Here is an 18,646-nt window from a genome sequence, read left to right as displayed (position 1 = left end):
TATTTCCTTTTTTTTCTTTCGCAAGACACTGACAAGCTTTGACTGGGGAAGAAGCAGTGCATGACAGAAAAGGAACACAGCTCAGCAAAAATCCCAAAGATCAGTTTGTAGTCCTGCCTCTCCCCCTGCTGCTCATACAGGGTATTACAACAAACTTCTCAATAGGAATTCCTGTCTTTCTGTCTTCTTACGTGTCTCAGGTAAAAAAAAGAAGAGAAGACAAATATTAGACTAAAGTTTTGGTTCCCTTCCTCTGTTTTGGTATCAGTTTGGTTCATGTTTAATGTGTCTTACTAAATACAAATCCATTATCACGTTACCAGATGCCTACTGAGTCATGTGAAGTAAGAGCAAGTGTGTAGACTTGTCCCACCCTTTTCTTATCAGGCTCAACATCTGCCAAGAGCAAATCTGTGCTCTTGGAAGTTACGTAACACTGGGCTTCCCTCCTTGTTTATTACCAATGAATTCACCTTTAGCCCTCATGTTTACAGGCACTCCAAATCTCTCTCTAGAAAAAAAGAAACCAAGCCCAGACAGCAAAGATTTCCAAGGAAGTTGGTATGTATGCATGTACACTTATTTATTTATTTTTTTTGTCAACAGCTGATTCAGAGGTAAAAAATCAATCCCACGTGGACAAGAAACCCTTAAAGTGCTCAGGAAAAAACTGAAATGTAACCATACAGTATAGAGTACCAATCAAAAGTTTTGACTAGTACTATACAATTCCATGGCAACTTAATTTGCTTAGGACGATTATGTAATGCGATCAAGATAAAAACAGCAACTAAATAGTGTGAAGGGAAAGAAGGCCAACAAAGCAGTAGAAAAAAGGGGGAAACCACTGTAGTACTGTTAATATACAGTCAGTTTCCCAATTCATTTCTATTTCTTTGTCAGTTTAGACTGTTGTTGTGATTTGTAGACACATTTGACATCAAATGCCAGTAGAAGCTACAGAATTGGACCAGATGAACCTGCTGCAGGGACAAATGTTCACCTGCTGGGCCCCTATAACCCATATTATGTGTAGTTGTGGGAAAGCCTCCAGTACTAATGTAGGTAGTGTTGCATCCTGTTGGCGCTGTAGGGGTATGGGAGAGAGGCATGGCACTTGAAAGTGTGCATAAGCATCACATCATTTGCATTTTCCCGTCAAAACTGTCCCAAGTCTTAGAAATCAGTCCATATGCTGTTACAGGCAACATAGAAAGTCAGGGGAGGTTTCACTTTATTATTTAATGACACTATGTTGATAATTTTTGTTTTTGCTTTTTCATTTTTTTTTAAATCCTCACAAAAATCCTCGCATACTGCACCTTTAAACATCTCAGGGGACCTTTAACTTGTGCTCATCGAAAATCGAACTGCGCCTCTATACAGTTCATTGGGGTAATACGGTGAGACAAACAGCCCAGTCCTAGCTCGCAACAGTGACGTCAGCGCGCAGCAGCGGTGTGGTGACGCCTGGCGATTGGGTGAACGCGGAGCTAAACTGTATTGTACAGTAAAAAGACAAGACACCGACAACAACAACAACAGCTGCGGCCGCATGAGGCTAACTAAAGACACACTCGCACTTTCTGGGCTCACGGTATAAAGATTTCGGGTAAGGAAAACTAACCATAGTCATTTTTTCTCCGTACTCTCTTAGCTCCAATAGCCCCGACAAGCTTCCGCCCTGTGGGAAGTTTCTTTTGTCCTCTTCAGTCAACAACAACAAAACAAGCGGTTGAGTGTGTTGACCGGGGAGAAAGATGTGTGTGCTGCTCTGTTTAATAACAGTTTAACAACAAGTCGTTCATGTTATCGAATGCGGGTATGTGTGTTGTCAAAACAGCTCGGTTATCTGCTCGGTTGTTACAGTGTGAACACCTTTGGACCGGCTAATATCAAGGCAGCAGAGCGAGATAGCCTGCTGGGTGTGTTAGATAGGGGGGCAGCATCAGGGATACAATGGATGATGCCATTTTATGATTCTTCAATAATTAGCTAACGTGTTGTTTGACTGAAATGGTAGAATAATTGTCATAATAGTCACTTCCCTGCACCTGGATTTCCTTTATTATACATAATTATTGGAACAAATCTTGTTTTGGTCATTATTTGTTAGGTCTACGTGTGTATTTTTCTAGTTTTCCAAGAGAGGTCAAGTGCTGGGCAACATTAATATTAACCATGCCATTTCAACATAGTTGGAATTTGGTGCAGTGAGCTCACACAGAGAAAGAACCACATTCCTTAGGACACAAAAGCAATTTAATAGTAATAATAATAATAAATAATTAAAATAACACTTCCATTAGGAGGCTGTCAAGCTTTGGTCTTTAAAACTAAACAGTGATTTATGTGTGTTTCTACTGTATGTGTGCATATTACCTCCTCTGTTCATATAGTAATTTTTTTAACTGCATAATTGTTATCAAATCCAAAAGTAACATTCATCATTTTTATATTGAACCCTCCTTCTCCAGATGTCACGATGGCCGCAAAATTCACCATTTCCGACAACGAGTCAGAGCCCGAGGAGGAGGTTGAAGAAGGAGATAACAGCCAATCATCATCTGAGCAAGCACAGCGGGTTACTTTAGGCCACAACCTCACCCTACCTGAACTCAGAATGCCAGGTAGGTTACCACCAAGGGTTAATTTAAATAGAGAATTACAAGAAAGGGAGGGTTTCCAAATTAGTGATAGCGTCACAGAACGTGTCTCAGCAATGCTGGTATCTAACCACACCCGGACATCTAGGCTGCCTAAATATCGTTGAACACCCTTATCCACAACCTGGTCCAGATGGGATTCAAAATACATCAAATCAAAGCAGCTTCATTTCTTCATTCGCCTTTTATCTATTCCTGTAAGCATTCATGTACAGCTTTATCTCTAAATAGCATTTTTAACAATCAGGGTTTACAAAACAACTTCTGTGCTGATCTTTATTGCTTACAGTACTTACACTGTCCCTCATTGTTTGCTGTCAAATTCATTGTTTGCTGTGTTTCTGGACGAGTTGTTGACTACAATGCAATTCTATGCTCAAGTTATGCTACATTAGTTATTATGTGTAGTGTGTCATGATATGCTGAAATGTATCAGGGCAGCACTGCGTATTTAAAGCACTAACACATGTATGCTGGTAGTAATGAATGATAGCTTGAATCTTAATTCAGTTTATTAAAAAAACAGAAATTAATATGACCTCATCAGTTTCTACTCCTGTTTGTTGTTTGTAATAGCTGCTGCAGTGTGAGCCCTACTCTTAACATGGTCTATTCATCAGTTTCTCCAAATGTTCCATCTGTTGTCCTGACTCTTCCTGACTTCATTTCTTAGGCTTCATTTTGCAGAGACTTTGAATCTGGCTAGAGCTACAACTCTTGTTTAATCAATCAGCAGATCCACAGAAGACTCAGCCACTCTTTTAATGATCAATTCTCTCAATCTATTTTTTAAGCAATTGATCTTTCAAATGTGAATATTTGCTGCTTTCATTCTTTTTTTAAGATAGCCTGTACAGTTTAAATGTTGGCTAACCCAGTTTGCATTTAGGTAGCTCTACTTAAAGCAGTAAAAAGGGGTGTTTTTTGTATTTTCCCCACAATCTCCATTTTTTTTAACACTTCATTCTGGTATTTACTCATTACTATTCATCTAGTCCTACTTGATCCCCTTATTGCCTCTTTTCCCACACTTATACTGATCAGTTCCTGTTCCTGTGAAACATGACAAACCTCGTTTCACCCTTCTCTCTCCCATGTTGCGACAGGTCGAATGAGGCTGAACTCAGAGTCCCACGCTTCCACTGTCTCCAGAGACGAGGACCTCCAGGCCAGGGGGGACGATGAGGCTGGTACGCCAAATGAAGGAGCTCCATTCCGGGTACGGTCCAAGTCAGCTCCCCCTGCCCTCTGGGCAGCCAAAAAATATGGCCGGCAGCTCCGAAGGATGAGCGACGAGTTCGACAGCCTGTTAGACAAAGGGGTGAGTATGAGGATGCATATTAAAGGGGTTTAAAAAGAGACAGATCAGGGGCTATGTTATATTTGGCATGGTTTGGGAACTGATAACATATATAATTGGGCTATAAGAAAGATTGAGGTTGTGCCAGGATCAGACTATATAATGATTCAATCCAACAAACACAGATAATAAAACAAAATGTAGCATCTAAGATAACAGCTAAATTTGTTCCTCACTTTATATTTGTGCTTCAGGAGATGAAGAAGGCAAAGAACGCTGGGCCGACCAGACAGATGCCCCACTCTAAAAGCTGGTGGAGCTACCTCTTCAGTCACCAGGAGACAGAGGGAGAGAACAACCACCATGAAAACCACACACACCGCACTGAGTAGACCACTGGAAAGAGGAAAGAGCGACACAAAGTTGAAAGGATGGAGAGATCATTGGAAATGAGACGACGAGAACGGGGAAAGCCAAGAGAACAACCAATGAAAACAATACGATCTGCTCTGAGTAGGGACGGATGACAGGTTGGTGTGATCAAAAAAAAAAAAAAAAGAGAGAAAGAAAGATCCAAAAACAAAGACATGGAAAAGTGGGACGAACAGTAATTAAAACTGAGCTGAATGTGTCCCGCTCATTTTTTTATGTCATTGGTTAGTGACATTTAAATAAATTTTTGTATTTGTGATGGTTGTGATGTTAACGATATTTTTGGGCAGGTCACTGTGAAATGGTGAAAGACAGACAGGCATGAGGACAGACTGTTAGCTATCCGAACCCCATAAAACGGATTATATTAAAAAAAAAAAAAAAGATGTATATAACATATAGAGGGATTCGAGAGGTGAAAACTCAGTTAAAAACATGCTTACCACTTCAGTCGTCTCTCACATCGACACTATGCAATATACTGTAGATGGAGAGATAAAAGTGCTGAGATCACACACCGGACTTTTCGAGGCCACCTTGAACGCTGTTAGAATTTCCTTCCTTCCTCATTTTCTTGAGGAAATCACTGACGCTTGTGTGTTTCCAAATGTTTGTGCTTGCCTTGCGCCAGCTTGTGGACATTACTGTAACTGTGTGCCAAAATACTCACACAGAGTAGAGCTATACATGTGTAAAGGAAGGTTTTTTATTCAATTAAAGGTGCAGTGTGTAGAATTTAGTGGCATCTAGTGAAAAAGTTGGCAGAAATTGAATATAATATTCATAAGTATGTTTTAATTAGTGTTTAATCACCTGAAAATAAGAATAGTTGTGTTTTCATTACCTTAGAATGAGCCCTTTATATCTACAGAGGGGTCGTCTTCCACAGAGCCGGCCATATTGCACTGCCATGTTTCTACAGTAGCCTAGAATGGACAAACCAAACACTGGCTCTAGAGATGGCCATAAGCATTTTTTGTGGCCATTGTAATGTCTCCTACATGCTTGTAAGGGGAGGGGGAGGCATATTCAGGTTGTTGCAATCTGCAGTCTCACCACTAGATGCCACTAAATCCCACATACTGTACTTTTAAGTGTTCATAGCGCAGCCTTTATCCAGCTTCTGGCACACGCAAGCCAGCACCATTCAAACAACTGTACTCGACTATCAGTAGCAGCTTTATATCTCAAATTTTCAAAAGAAAGAACAATCTTGTACAAGGACAATCTCTGATGATGCAGAAATAATAATATCTTTTGTAAAACTTCAGGGTTAGATTATATCTGAAGAAAATTAACATTAAACATACATATTAAAAAAAAGCACAAACCAACATGAATCTATCTTTTTAAAGCCTTGGATGAGCAAAAAAATAAATAAAACAGACACTGGAATTTTTATGTGTACATATTTTGTTAATATTGTATCAGATGACAGTGGTGGGGATTATAAGCAATGTGGTTTTTGGGCCAGAATTTTTATTTAACATGTTCCTATTTTACAAGGTTACCATGCTGTTTAATGAGTGTGGTCAACCTAGCAATAGGCAGTGTACAATCCATGGCTGTTGTAATACATGTTAGGTGCATATTTAAAGACGTCAGTGGGAGATGAATTAACTGCTATATAAGGAGTCAATACACTAGCCTTTGGCCCCATTTACTCAGCACCCAATGCATATAGAAGGTGGATGTAGCGTCTAGTCACATTTAAACACAGGTGCAATCTACTTTTTTGAACTTGTTCACAAAAATCAGTTTTCAGTCCTGTTGGGATGTGAATTTGTTTAAATGTGGGTTTATCTACATTGGGGTGTGACTATAATGGGATCTTAATCTGTCATGCCTTTGGTGTAGATGTGCTGATCTAACTCTAGATTGGCAATTTATGTGTTTTATATTCAGGCTTTTGAGGATTATTAGTACTGACTGCACACAGACCACTGCTCAAAAGTCATACATTACTATAAACAAAGATCAGCACATCTACACAGCTTGGTGAATATGACTGGGCTACATGTGACTTGTTTATCAATATGTGATTATTGGAAATGGTAATAGGTTTGTTCTACTTGTGTCTTATTCTCTTCCTCTCGACTTGTAGGGTTGGGTTGTGAAGCACTCGGGTGTGCAGGCTGATACGCTGCATTTGTACTGTCTTTGAACTACAGTAGTGAAGTTCATTCCCAGCTTTTCTTTCGCAGCTTTTCAAATCAGAAAGAGAGACTTACAGACAATCTTGAATGGCACCACCTTTTATCTTAGATTCAACCACGTCTGCCATGTGTTACGTAACATATGCATCAGCCTGACTTTGTAGGATGAGTTGACTGAAAGATTTTGGTAACCCTTTAAATTAATAAGCATAACACTCCTAGCAAAAAGGAGTGACTCCTCAGTTTTATGATATCAGATTTTAACATGGAGGCCAAGAATAAGTGTTTTAAATAATTGTTGTAAAAAATTGTGTTTTACATTTTAATGTCACTTCTGTGTCTGTACTTTGACCCAAAGAGTACAGCTGGCAAAAAATATGCCCATGGTGTTGAGAGCTTGGGGCTAGATACGAATGCTTTACTCTCTGTAAATTAAAAAAAAAATCAGCTGGAATTTCATTTTGTCATGAACTGCCTTGAACATGCTGTAACCTGTGATGTGACACCGCATAGCCAGCATTACCGCCTTAAACTTTACAGCTCGCTGTCAAATATTCTGCTCAAGAAGCACAATCGTGTGGAGGTGCATTTGCTGTCACAACTGTAAGAAAAATGTTATCACAAACAACAGATGGTGACTAAAAAAAATAAGTTATGCAGCCATTAATGGTTTTGACTTTTTGGCATTTGTGGCAGTGAAGACATCCCAGAGGAAAAACCTGCCTGGGCACCTGTAGTTTTGCAACCATCCTTGGTATTACTTGAATCTGGAGATGTATGTATGTGCGTGTGTGTGGAGAAAATTGAATTTTAATATTTCCTTTTTTTTTCATTTTTAATGACTTTTGTAAATGTATTTTCTCTACAGCTGTGAAACTTCTGGTATATGCTGTCCTGAATAAATAATTTTAAGAGTGGTTTTAAAGTGAGTGTCATTCTTTGAGATATTCCAGTACAGAGGGTGCTTTAAAAAATGTGAAGTCATAAGTTTTTCATAGCATATTTTAGGGCATTCATACAATTTGAATGGCAAGACTTGAACATATAGGACATAATATTAACATAGTGAAATAACAATATGAAGCAACATATTTATAAAGGGGAAGTCTCAAACTCATGACACTTGGATTGATTTGTAAAAAGAAAATGTATTTTTTGATCATGAGGTAACAAAGGTATGAGTACTGCTTGGAAAGGTTGTCAGGTGTCATAGCACATCAGTCAGTTAAGTGTTACTTGTGCTCTCAATTGTATTCATTTATCCCAAGTCCTCAAAACATTGGCTCAGTTTCATTCTACTACATTATAGCTAGAACTGAAGAAAATCAGTAATAAGGCATCATTGAAGTCAACGAGTGTCCCACTGGTGGTTTATCAGACCACCTCTGAAGGATCCCAGCAGTACTTGTGTACACAGTCCAAAGCTGACAGTCTGTTCATGTCTGTGTCGCTCAGTGTAAAGTCAAAGAGCCTGGCGTTGTCCTTTATTCTGTCTGGATGTGAGGACTTAGGGAGCACAGGGACACCCTGCTGCACCGCCCAACGCAACAAGACCTGGAGGGGAACAAAAGACTTAAACTGTGTTTGGTTTGTGAACCCCAAGAAGACATAAATCAAACTGTTCTGGGTGTGTGTGTGTGTGTGTGTGTGTTTTTTTACCTGTGCAGGTGTACGTTCACAGTTCTTTGCCACCTCCATGACCACAGGGTCTGTGAGCAGGTTTCCTATCCCTAAAGACGAGTAAGCTTGGAAACACACTCCAAACTCCTTACACACACTCCTCAACTCTGCCTGGCACATTTGTGGGTGGAACTCCACCTGAAGAAAACATTATGCTTTTGTGTTAGTGTACAATTTTGTATTTCACATGTTCTCTATCCTACTTTGACTTTGGTGTGTTATACCTGTAGCACTGCAGGAGGGACCTTACAGCTCTGCATCAGCTCCCTCATGTGTGCCGGTGTGTAGTTGGACACTCCGATGGCCTTCAGCTTTCCCTGTGCATGCAGCTCCTCCAATGCGACCCAGCTCTGAGCTCTGTTGACTGGGATCAAATATTAATTAGGACCTCATCAGTATTACTCAAGTACCACTATATCATGGAGGTGAAGCACGAGAGTTATTTTAAATTAAGGTAACTTTCTTCAGCTCTCAAAGTTGCCAAATAAGACAATTTTAGTATGAATGCAATTCACAATTTTTTGCAAAATGAAAAAGTTAAAAAGCTGAATTGATCATAACTTGTAACCTGGGTTGCGTTGGTCAGCTACCACCAGTCCCTGTGTGCCAGGCCAGTGGATCAGGTAGAGGTCAATGTAACCCAAGTCCAGCTGAGACAGGCTGTGTAGGGCTCCCTGCATAGCCTTCTCACCCTGATCTTTGGGGCCCAGCTTACTGTAGGGAGGAAGACAAAGAAGGACACTTTGAAGGTGCAGATCAAGCATTCTTACTGAGCCTTTTGGAGAAAAGATGAGCTTCAGTTCCTCCAAATGGTCTTGTAATTAGAGTATGACAGTCTCTTACTCATCTTATTCAGCGATAATAGATAATGATTTAATGGGTGTACTTATCAAACATACCTGGTAATGAACACATCCTCTCTGGTCAGGCCATGTTTTGGCAGCAGCTCCCTCAGGGCTCGGCCCAATTCAGCTTCATTCCGGTAGACAGCTGCACTGTCAAAAGCCCGGTAACCAGAAGCCAGGGCAGCATCCACAGCTCTGTAGACATCCTCAGAACCTCGTAGTTTGTAGGTCCCCAAACCCAGGAGGGGCATCTGAACCCCCGTATTTAGGAGGACAGAGGAGGACGGCATCTGGACTAAAAGGCACTTACTTTTCTTTGCACCCTGTCTGTGGTCTGAAGTGTATTAAACTGTTTAACAGTATTAAACTGTTTTTAACTCACCTTTTGGGTCCTTTCAGATGAATACTTTTAAAGTATGATGCATACAAAGCTTTTTTTATTTACACAAAAAACAAAATGAGTCCGTGAGAGGAAATGTGAGGAATATGTAGAGTCGTGAAAAGCAACTTAGCTCTCAATAAAAACCGGGGCACAGGATGTTTACAGCTACTCATTCCTGCTACACGTGGTCAGCTGACAGTCATGTGACGGTTTGGGCGGTTTTCGCCGTCACCATAGTGACACTGCTCTGACGCCGCTGATTGGAAGAAGATGTAGCCAATGAAAGAAGCTAACGTAAGTTGTAGGCGGGAATTCGCTCTATCCTGCAAATCACTATCAGTCAAACGTTTGATTGACAGCCGCGGTTTTCACTGTTGACGTCTTGGTGGAGGGTTAAGTTAGTCTGCTAAACGAATGAACAATTACATGCTTCACATTTTATTCATACATTACGGTAATATTAATGGAGGGGGAAAGAGAGAGTTGTTGCCTAGGGTTATTCAAAATGTAAGACACTTATTACAGATGTAAAGGCAGAGGTTAGGTTGCACCTGAAATGTTGTCCGAGCTAGCTAGCTAAACTAGTCTGTAATATGCAAGCCTAGCATGCCATATGCCGGTTCACTGAACCAACAACTTCATCAGTTCATTCATACATTAATCTGTTTATTTTGTGACCACTTTAGGTCAGCCATGTCACTACAGACCTTCTGGTTGAGCATACATCACTGAATATGACAGCAGTTCAAAAGCATACATTTAATAACCTACCTGTGTGCTTTTTACCTGTGCATGATATCGAAACTATTCCAAAAAACATAACCATGAGACCAAAACAAGCTTGAGATGAAATACAAATGATTTTGAGACCAAGCGAGCAGCTAAAGGTGTAAGACTAAGCCTTTTTCTGCCATTCTTCACATATTTTCATCAGAGCAAAACTGCATGAAATCTCAAAATCACTAAGTCAAACAAATACAAGCCATCCTTCCATTCCCATTTCTCCTCCAGATTCAGTCCTTTAAAGCTTTGCAAATCACTCTTCAGTAGCAAAAGCAGTGGGGGATACAACTAGGCTTCAGGCAAGAGGAAACATTGATCTTTTTCTTCTTTTCAACTCTGTTCTTTATAATGGCTGCCATTACACATTCTAGTGTGAGTTTGTCTTGACTCCATACCTTTCCTTGAGCCTCACAGGATCTGACAGCTTTAATTCAATGACGTCTTAGAATAAAGGTTCTAACACGTCCTGGAAAGCTCTTGTGACTATAGAAGACACTTTTATCTTAACTATACCAAATAATTTTCACACTGGAGACTCAGCAGCAGCAGTAGAAGTTTTATTTTTGAGCTCAACCGTCAAAGCCTTTCAATGCTGGTACTTTACTGTCACTGATTATAATCAGCTTTACAATGGAACAAGCTACTAAAACTGGAACTGCTACCATTCAATAATGATAATAGTGTGTTGTGAACATTTTATAATACATTTCACATATTTCAACAGTGGAGAGAAAGTGATAGACAGACACAGCTTCAGCTAATAACTGAAGGTAATTATGGAACCTGTTGCCTTCCTAGTCAGTATTCAAATAAGTTGTGCACTCCCAATCTTCTTTATGAAATTAATTGTGCGTTTTCACAGTGAATTTATTCATTATTACTTCTTATTTCTTAAGTTGCTCCTTCTTTATTTTATGTCTCTTTCTTTCTCTTATTCTGTTTTCAGGAGATTATCAGAACTGTTCTGGGTAACCTGGTCAGTCTCCAGCACTTCTCCTACACCAACTTCATTGTCTTCCCTTGTATCCTTCACTCCACATCAGTTTATCCATCCAGTTATCCTTCCTTTTTCATACCGTACCCACTACTTACACAGCACACCTTTGTCTCCTGTCCCCTAAATGATCTAACTGGACATACAGTATCTTAGAATCACTATATTGCCAAATGCTGATCACACACTACAGCTACTGATAAGCTACATTCAAGTGTACTGGACTATTAGTACACTGTTGGCACTGTTTATTATTAACTGCAGTTACCAGATAAGAAGAGTTGGGAGGGAAAATGTAAAATAAGTAATAAGGCATCATTGAAGTCAACAAGTATCCCACTGGTGGTTTATCAGACCACCGCTGAGGAGTCCCTGCAGTACTTGTGTCCACAGTCCAAAGCTGACAGTCTGTTCATGTCTGTGTCGCTCAGTGTAAAGTCAAAGAGCCTGGCGTTGTCTTTTATTCTGTCTGGATGTGAGGACTTAGGGATCACCGAGACACCCTGCTGCACCGCCCAACGCAACAAGACCTGGAGGGGAACAAAAGACTTAAACTGTGTTTGGTTTGTGGACCACAAGAAAACAAATCAAACTGTTCTGGGTGTGTGGGTGTGTGTGTGTTTACCTGTGCAGGTGTACGTTCACAGTTCTTTGCCACCTCCATGATCACAGGGTCTGTGACCAGGTTTCCTTTCCCCAAAGACGAGTAAGCTTGGAAACACACTCCAAACTCCTCACACACACTCCTCAACTCTGCCTGGCACATTTGTGGGTGGAACTCCACCTGAAGAAAACATTATGCTTTTGTGTTAGTGTACAATTTTGTATTTCACATGTTCTCTATCCTACTTTGACTCTGGTGTGTTATACCTGTAGCACTGCAGGAGGGACCTTGCAGCTCTGCATCAGCTCCCTCATGTGTGCCGGTGTGTAGTTGGACACTCCGATGGCCTTCAGCTTTCCCTGTGCATGCAGCTCCTCCAGTGTGACCCAGCTCTGGGCTCTGTTGACTGGGATCAAATATTAATTAGGACCTCACTACCAGTGTTATTCATGTACAACTATATCAAGGAGTTGGAACATAAGACTTGATACACTAGAGCACAGAGTTATTTTAAATTAAGGTAACTTTCTTCAGCTCTCAAAGTTGCTAAATGTATTTTTTTTTAGTATGAATGCAATTCACACATTTATTTTAAAGTGCAAAGTGACAAGAGTTAAAAAACTGAATTGATCATAACTCCTGACCTGGGTTGCGTTGGTCAGTCACCTCCAGTCCCTCTGTGCCAGGCCAGTGGATCAGGTAGAGGTCAATGTAACCAAGGTCCAGCTGAGACAGACTGCTTAAAGCTCCCTGCATGGCCTTCTCACCCTGCTCTTTTGGGCTCAGTTTACTGTAGGGAGGAAGAGAGAGAAGGACAGATCAAGCATTCATGCTGAGCATTTAGGAGGAAAAAGTGAGTTTCAGTTCTTCCAAGTGGTCTTGTGATTATGGTATGACATCCAAACAGGTCTTACTCATTTATGCAGCGATAACAGTTTGATAAAGAAAACTTTTTAAGGCTATTACGATACAGCAAACTAGTATTTTTAGCTCCATGTCACAATATAAATATTGCATCAATATGTTTATCTTGTGTGTAAAAGTGCTGGAGCAAAAGCTCTGTTTTATGTTCCATAATACCTTAAGACTATAACTTTTATACTCACGTCCTATTTGAAAAGCATTTACTTATCAAACATACCTGGTTATGAATACATCCTCTCTGGTCAGGCCATGTTTTGGCAGCAGCTCCCTCAGGGCTCGGCCCAATTCAACTTCATTCTGGTAGACAGCTGCGCTGTCAAAAGCCCGGTACCCAGAAGCCAGGGCAGCATCCACAGCTCTGGAGACATCCTCAAATTCACGCAGTTTATAGGTCCCCAAACCCAGGAGGGGCATCTGAACCCCCGTATTTAGGAGGACAGAGGAGGTCGCAGAGGAGGACGACATCTGGACTGAAAGGCACTTACTTTTCTTTGCACCCTGTCTGTGGTCTGAAGTGTGGCGTTGAAACGCTGCACGCTACATTGAATTACAACCATTGTTACAAGCATGTTACTTTAATGGCAGTATACTGAACTATAATATGTTTGAACGTCACAGTTGCAAATAAACAGCAGAGAAGTTTGCCAACATAGAAGATATTCAATTGTTTTCAACTCACCTTTTGGGTCCTTTCAGCTGAATACTTTTAAAGTATGGTGCGTATAAAGGGTTTTTGTTCACACACAAAATGAAAAGTGTCCCTGAGAAAAAATGTCACGACTAAGAAAACGCGCGAAATGCTTCTTATAAAAACCGGGGCACAGGATGTTTACAGCTACTCATTCCTGCTACACGTGGTCAGCTGACAGCCATATGACAGTTTGGGCGGTTTTCGCCGTCACCATAGCGACATCTACTCTGACGCCGCTGATTGGAAGATAATGTAGCCAATGACAAGTTAACGTGAATGGAAGGCGGGAATTTGCTCTATCCTGCAAATCACTATCAGTCCCGCGTTTGATTGACACCCGCGGTTTTAACTGTTGATGTCCTGGTGGAAGGTTGAAGTTAGTTATTTAGTTAGTTATTCAGTTATTCACACTTTCTTCATACATTAGGGTAATATTAATAGAGAGAGAGAAAGAAAGACAGTAGTTGTCAATTCATTCTGTGTCTTTTTATTTGACTACTTTCGGTCAGCCATGACACTAGAGGCCTCCTCATTCCCTTTCCCTGAAACTCGATTCGTCAGAGCAGGTAGTAACATCTACAAGTTCAAGACCAGAGGAGGCAGCAGCTACAGGCAAGACAGATACTACCTACATCTTACTTCACAGCCCACTGTATGATTAATATCTCCTCTGTGCTTCTCAGTTTTTATATTTTTAGTCAGAGCAAGAGAGCACAGTCAAGTGTAAATAAGGCTGAGTCTGAAGAGGAGCAGAAACCATAGGACGGCCCAGCTACTTTCACTATTAGTGGAAGTAGTGGGGTTTAAAGTAGCTGTAGTTACTATTTTTGGTGTCTTCTTGAGCATGTATCACTGAACATGAGCAGAAATTGAATGAGCACTTCTGTGCTTTTTACCTGTGTGCAACACCAACAACATTCCATAAAATGTAGCCATGAAAAGCTATGAGACAAAAACAATGTTTGAGATTTTGAGACCAAGCAAGCAGCTAAAGGTGTAAGACTAAGCCTTTTTCTGCCATTCTTCACATATTTTCATCAGAGCAAAACTGCATGAAATCTCAAAATCACTAAGTCAAACAAATACAAGCCATCCTTCCATTCCCATTTCTCCTCCAGATTCAGTCCTTTAAAGCTTTGCAAATCACTCTTCAGTAGCAAAAGCAGTGGGGGATATATCTAGGCTTCAGGCAAGAGGAAACATTGATCTTTTTCTTTTTTTCAACTCTTTTCTTTCAACGCTGTTCTCTATATTGGCTGCCATTACATATTCTAGTGAGTGTCTTGACTCCATACCTTTCCTTGAGCAACAAAATAGGATTGCAAACCTCACAGGATCTGACAGCTTTAATTCAATGACGTCTTAGAATAAAGGTTCTAACACGTCCTGGAAAGCTCTTTTGACTAAAGAAGACACTTTTATCTTAACTAGGCTATACCAAATCATTTTCACACTGGAGACTCAGCAGCAGCAGCAGAGGTTTTATTTTTGAGCTCAACCGTCAAAGCCTTTCAATGCTGGTACTTTACTGTCACTGATTATAATCAGCTTTATATTAAAACAAGCCACCAAAACTGGAACTGCTACCACTGAATAATGATAATAGTGTGTTGTGAACATTTTATAATACATTTCACATATTTCAACAGTGGAGAGAAAGTGATAGAAAGACACAGGTTCAGCTAATAACTGAAGGTAATTATGGAACCTGTTGCCTTCCTAGGCAGTATTCAAATAAGTTGTGCACTCCCAATCTTCTTTATGAAATTAATTGTGCGTTTTCACAGTGAATTTATTCATTATTACTTCTTATTTCTTAAGTTGCTCCGTCTTTATTTTATGTCTCTTTCTTTCTCTTATTCTGTTTTCAGGAGATTATCAGAACACCTTTGTCTCCTGTCCCTTAAATGATCTAACTGGACATACAGTATCTTAGAATCACTATATTGCCAAATGCTGATCACACACTACAGCTACTGATAAGCTACATTCAAGTGTACTGGACTATTAGTACACTGTTGGCACTGTTTATTATTAACTGCAGTTACCAGATAAGAAGAGTTGGGAGGGAAAATGTAAAATAAGTAATAAGGCATCATTGAAGTCAACAAGTATCCCACTTGTGGTTTAAAGGACCAACTCTGTGGAATCAATGCAGTACTTGTGTCCACAGTCCAAAGCTGACAGTCTGTTCATGTCTGCGTCGCTCAGTGTAAAGTCAAAGAGCCTGGCGTTGTCTTTTATTCTGTCTGGATGTGAGGACTTAGGGATCACCGAGACACCCTGCTGCACCGCCCAACGCAACAAGACCTGGAGGGGAACAAAAGACTTAAACTGTGTTTGGTTTGTGGACCACAAGAAGACATAAATCAAATTGTTCTAGGTGTGTGGGTGTGTGTGTGTGTGTTTACCTGTGCAGGTGTACGTTCACAGTTCTTTGCCACCTCCATGATCACAGGGTGAGTGAGCAGGTTTCCTATCCCTAAAGACGAGTAAGCTTGGAAACACACTCCAAACTCCTCACACACACTCCTCAACTCTGCCTGGCACATTTGTGGGTGGAACTCCACCTGAAGAAAACATTATGCTTTTGTGTTAGTGTACAATTTTGTATTTCACATGTTCTCTATCCTACTTTGACTCTGGTGTGTTATACCTGTAGCACTGCAGGAGGGACCTTGCAGCTCTGCATCAGCTCCCTCATGTGTGCCGGTGTGTAGTTGGACACTCCGATGGCCTTCAGCTTTCCCTGTGCATGCAGCTCCTCCAGTGTGACCCAGCTCTGGGCTCTGTTGACTGGGATCAAATATTAATTAGGACCTCACTACCAGTGTTATTCATGTACAACTATATCAAGGAGTTGGAACATGAGACTCCTGACCTGGGTTGCGTTGGTCAGTCACCTCCAGTCCCTCTGTGCCAGGCTCGTGGATCAGGTAGAGGTCAATGTAATCCAAGTCCAGCTGAGACAGACTGCTTAAAGCTCCCTGCATGGCCTTATCACCCTGATCATTTGGGCTCAGTTTACTGTAGGGAGGAAGAGAGAGAAGGACAGATCAAGCATTCATGCTGAGCATTTAGGAGGAAAAAGTGAGTTTCAGTTCTTCCAAGTGGTCTTGTGATTATGGTATGACATCCAAACAGGTCTTGCTCATTTATGCAGCGATAACAGTTTGATAAAGAAAACTTTTTAAGGCTATTACAATACAGCAAACTAGTATTTTTAGCTTCATGTCACAATATAAATATTGCAGCAATATGTTTATCTTGTGTGTAAAAGTGCTGGAGCAAAAGCTCTGTTTTATGTTCCATAATACCTTAAGACTATAACTTTTATACTCACGACCTATTTGAAAAGCATTTACTTATCAAACATACCTGGTTATGAATACATCCTCTCTGGTCAGGCCATGTTTTGGCAGCAGCTCCCTCAGGGCTCGGCCCAATTCAACTTCATTCTGGTAAATAGCTGCGCTGTCAAAAGCCCGGTAACCAGAAGCCAGGGCAGCATCCACAGCTCTGGAGACATCCTCAAATTCACGCAGTTCATAGGTCCCCAAACCCAGGAGGGGCATCTGAACCCCCGTATTTAGGAGGACAGAGGAGGTCGCAGAGGAGGACGACATCTGGACTGAAAGGCACTTACTTTTCTTTGCACCCTGTCTGTGGTCTGAAGTGTGGTGTTGAAACGCTGCACGCTACATTGAATTACAACCATTGTTACAAGCATGTTACTTTAATGGCAGTATACTGAACTATAATATGTTTGAACGTCACAGTTGCAAATAAACAGCAGAGAAGTTTGCCAACATAGAAGATATTCAATTGTTTTCAACTCACCTTTGGCGTCCTTTCAGCTGAATACTTTTAAAGTATGGTGCGTATAAAGGGTTTTTGTTCACACACAAAATGAAGAGTGTCCCTGAGAAAAAATGTCACGATTAGGATAAAGTCCTGCTCATAGACTGTATATAAGAAAGTTCCTGCTACATTTGGTCAGCTGACCTTATGACAGCTTGGTCAGTTTTGCTCTGACGCCGCTGATTGGAAGATAATGTAGCCAATGAAAGAAGCTAACCTGAATGGAAGGCGGGAATTTGCTCTATCCTGCAAATCACTATCAGTCAAGCGTTTGATTGACACCCGCGGTTTTAACTGTTAACGTTCTGGTGGAAGGTTGAAGTTAGTTAATTAGTTAGTTAGTTATTCACACTTTCTTCATACATTAGGGTAATATTAATAGAGGGAGAGAAAGAAAGACAGTAGTTGTCAATTCATTCTGTGTCTTTTTACTTGACTACTTTCGGTCAGCCATGACACTAGAGGCCTCCTCATTCCCTTTCCCTGAAACTCGATTCGTCAGAGCAGGTAGTAACATCTACAAGTTCAAGACCAGAGGAGGCAGCAGCTACAGGCAAGACAGATACTACCTACATCTTACTTCACAGCCCACTGTATGATTAATATCTCCTCTGTGCTTCTCAGTTTTTATATTTTTAGTCAGAGCAAGAGAGCACAGTCAAGTGTAAATAAGGCTGAGTCTGAAGAGGAGCAGAAACCATAGGACGGCCCAGCTACTTTCACTATTAGTGGAAGTAGTGGGGTTTAAAGTAGCTCTAGTTACTATTTTTGGTGTCTTCTCTGGTTGAGCATGTATCACTGAACATGAGCAGAAATTGAATAAGCACCTCTGTGCTTTTTACCTGTGTGCAACACCAACAACATTCCATAAAATGTAGCCATGAAAAGCTATGAGACAAAAACAATGTTTGAGATTTTGAGACCAAGCGAGCAGCTAAAGGTGTAAGACTAAGCCTTTTTCTGCCATTCTTCACATATTTTCATCAGAGCAAAACTGCATGAAATCTCAAAATCACTAAGTCAAACAAATACAAGCCATCCTTCCTTTCCCCCTTTCCCCCTTTCTCCTCTGGATTCAGTCCTTTAAAGCTTTGCAAAACACTCTTCAGTAGCAAAAGCAGTGGGGGATATATCTAGGCTTCAGGCAAGAGGAAACATTGATCTTTTTCTTTTTTTCAACTCTTTTCTTTCAACGCTGTTCTCTATAATGGCTGCCATTACACATTGTGATGTGAGTTTGTCAATGACAACGTCTTAGAATAAAGGTTCTAACACGTCCTGGAAAGCTCTTGTGACCATAGAAGACACTTTTATCTTAATTATACCAA

The 18,646-nt window shown here is 40.7% G+C and overlaps 4 protein-coding genes across 6 annotated transcripts; 1 reads left to right on the top strand and 3 right to left on the bottom strand.

The window, feature by feature from the left end:
* The first annotated feature begins 524 nt into the window (after nucleotides 1-524).
* badb (BCL2 associated agonist of cell death b) lies at nucleotides 525-7,471 on the top strand. 3 transcript variants are annotated; one of them, XM_053342930.1, is made up of 4 exons: nucleotides 525-561; nucleotides 2,478-2,630; nucleotides 3,773-3,987; nucleotides 4,221-7,471. In XM_053342930.1, exons 2-4 carry the CDS (start codon nucleotides 2,486-2,488, stop codon nucleotides 4,356-4,358), a joined length of 498 nt encoding a protein of 165 aa, XP_053198905.1. In that variant the 5' UTR covers nucleotides 525-561; nucleotides 2,478-2,485; the 3' UTR covers nucleotides 4,359-7,471. The 3 variants fall into 3 exon arrangements, with proteins under 3 accessions (XP_053198905.1, XP_053198906.1, XP_053198904.1); XM_053342931.1 differs by lacking the exon at nucleotides 525-561 and adding an exon at nucleotides 1,467-1,612 and having other exon boundaries at nucleotides 3,773-3,885; XM_053342929.1 differs by lacking the exon at nucleotides 525-561 and adding an exon at nucleotides 1,467-1,612.
* A 211-nt stretch (nucleotides 7,472-7,682) lies between these two features.
* LOC128383312 (glyoxal reductase-like) lies at nucleotides 7,683-9,602 on the bottom strand. Its single transcript, XM_053342925.1, has 5 exons — nucleotides 9,134-9,602; nucleotides 8,803-8,948; nucleotides 8,459-8,598; nucleotides 8,214-8,372; nucleotides 7,683-8,108 (listed from the first exon to the last, which is right to left on the bottom strand). Exons 1-5 carry the CDS (start codon nucleotides 9,367-9,369, stop codon nucleotides 7,929-7,931), a joined length of 861 nt encoding a protein of 286 aa, XP_053198900.1. The 5' UTR covers nucleotides 9,370-9,602; the 3' UTR covers nucleotides 7,683-7,928.
* Nucleotides 9,603-11,569: 1,967 nt separating this feature from the next.
* On the bottom strand, nucleotides 11,570-13,240 carry LOC128383310 (uncharacterized oxidoreductase YtbE-like). Its single transcript, XM_053342924.1, has 5 exons — nucleotides 12,984-13,240; nucleotides 12,487-12,632; nucleotides 12,109-12,248; nucleotides 11,864-12,022; nucleotides 11,570-11,768 (listed from the first exon to the last, which is right to left on the bottom strand). The coding sequence occupies exons 1-5, from the start codon at nucleotides 13,229-13,231 to the stop codon at nucleotides 11,589-11,591; spliced, it is 873 nt and encodes a 290-aa protein (XP_053198899.1). The 5' UTR covers nucleotides 13,232-13,240; the 3' UTR covers nucleotides 11,570-11,588.
* A 1,690-nt stretch (nucleotides 13,241-14,930) lies between these two features.
* Nucleotides 14,931-17,406, bottom strand: LOC128383309 (uncharacterized oxidoreductase YtbE-like). Its single transcript, XM_053342923.1, has 6 exons — nucleotides 17,298-17,406; nucleotides 16,836-17,155; nucleotides 16,339-16,484; nucleotides 16,114-16,253; nucleotides 15,869-16,027; nucleotides 14,931-15,767 (listed from the first exon to the last, which is right to left on the bottom strand). The coding sequence occupies exons 2-6, from the start codon at nucleotides 17,081-17,083 to the stop codon at nucleotides 15,585-15,587; spliced, it is 876 nt and encodes a 291-aa protein (XP_053198898.1). The 5' UTR covers nucleotides 17,084-17,155; nucleotides 17,298-17,406; the 3' UTR covers nucleotides 14,931-15,584.
* Between the last annotated feature and the right edge of the window lie 1,240 nt (nucleotides 17,407-18,646).

This window comes from Scomber japonicus, chromosome 22 (assembly GCF_027409825.1).
Source record: "Scomber japonicus isolate fScoJap1 chromosome 22, fScoJap1.pri, whole genome shotgun sequence".
Lineage (NCBI taxonomy): Eukaryota > Metazoa > Chordata > Actinopteri > Scombriformes > Scombridae > Scomber > Scomber japonicus.
Note: the sequence above shows the minus strand (reverse complement) of the source record. Positions and strands in the feature narration are given on the sequence as shown.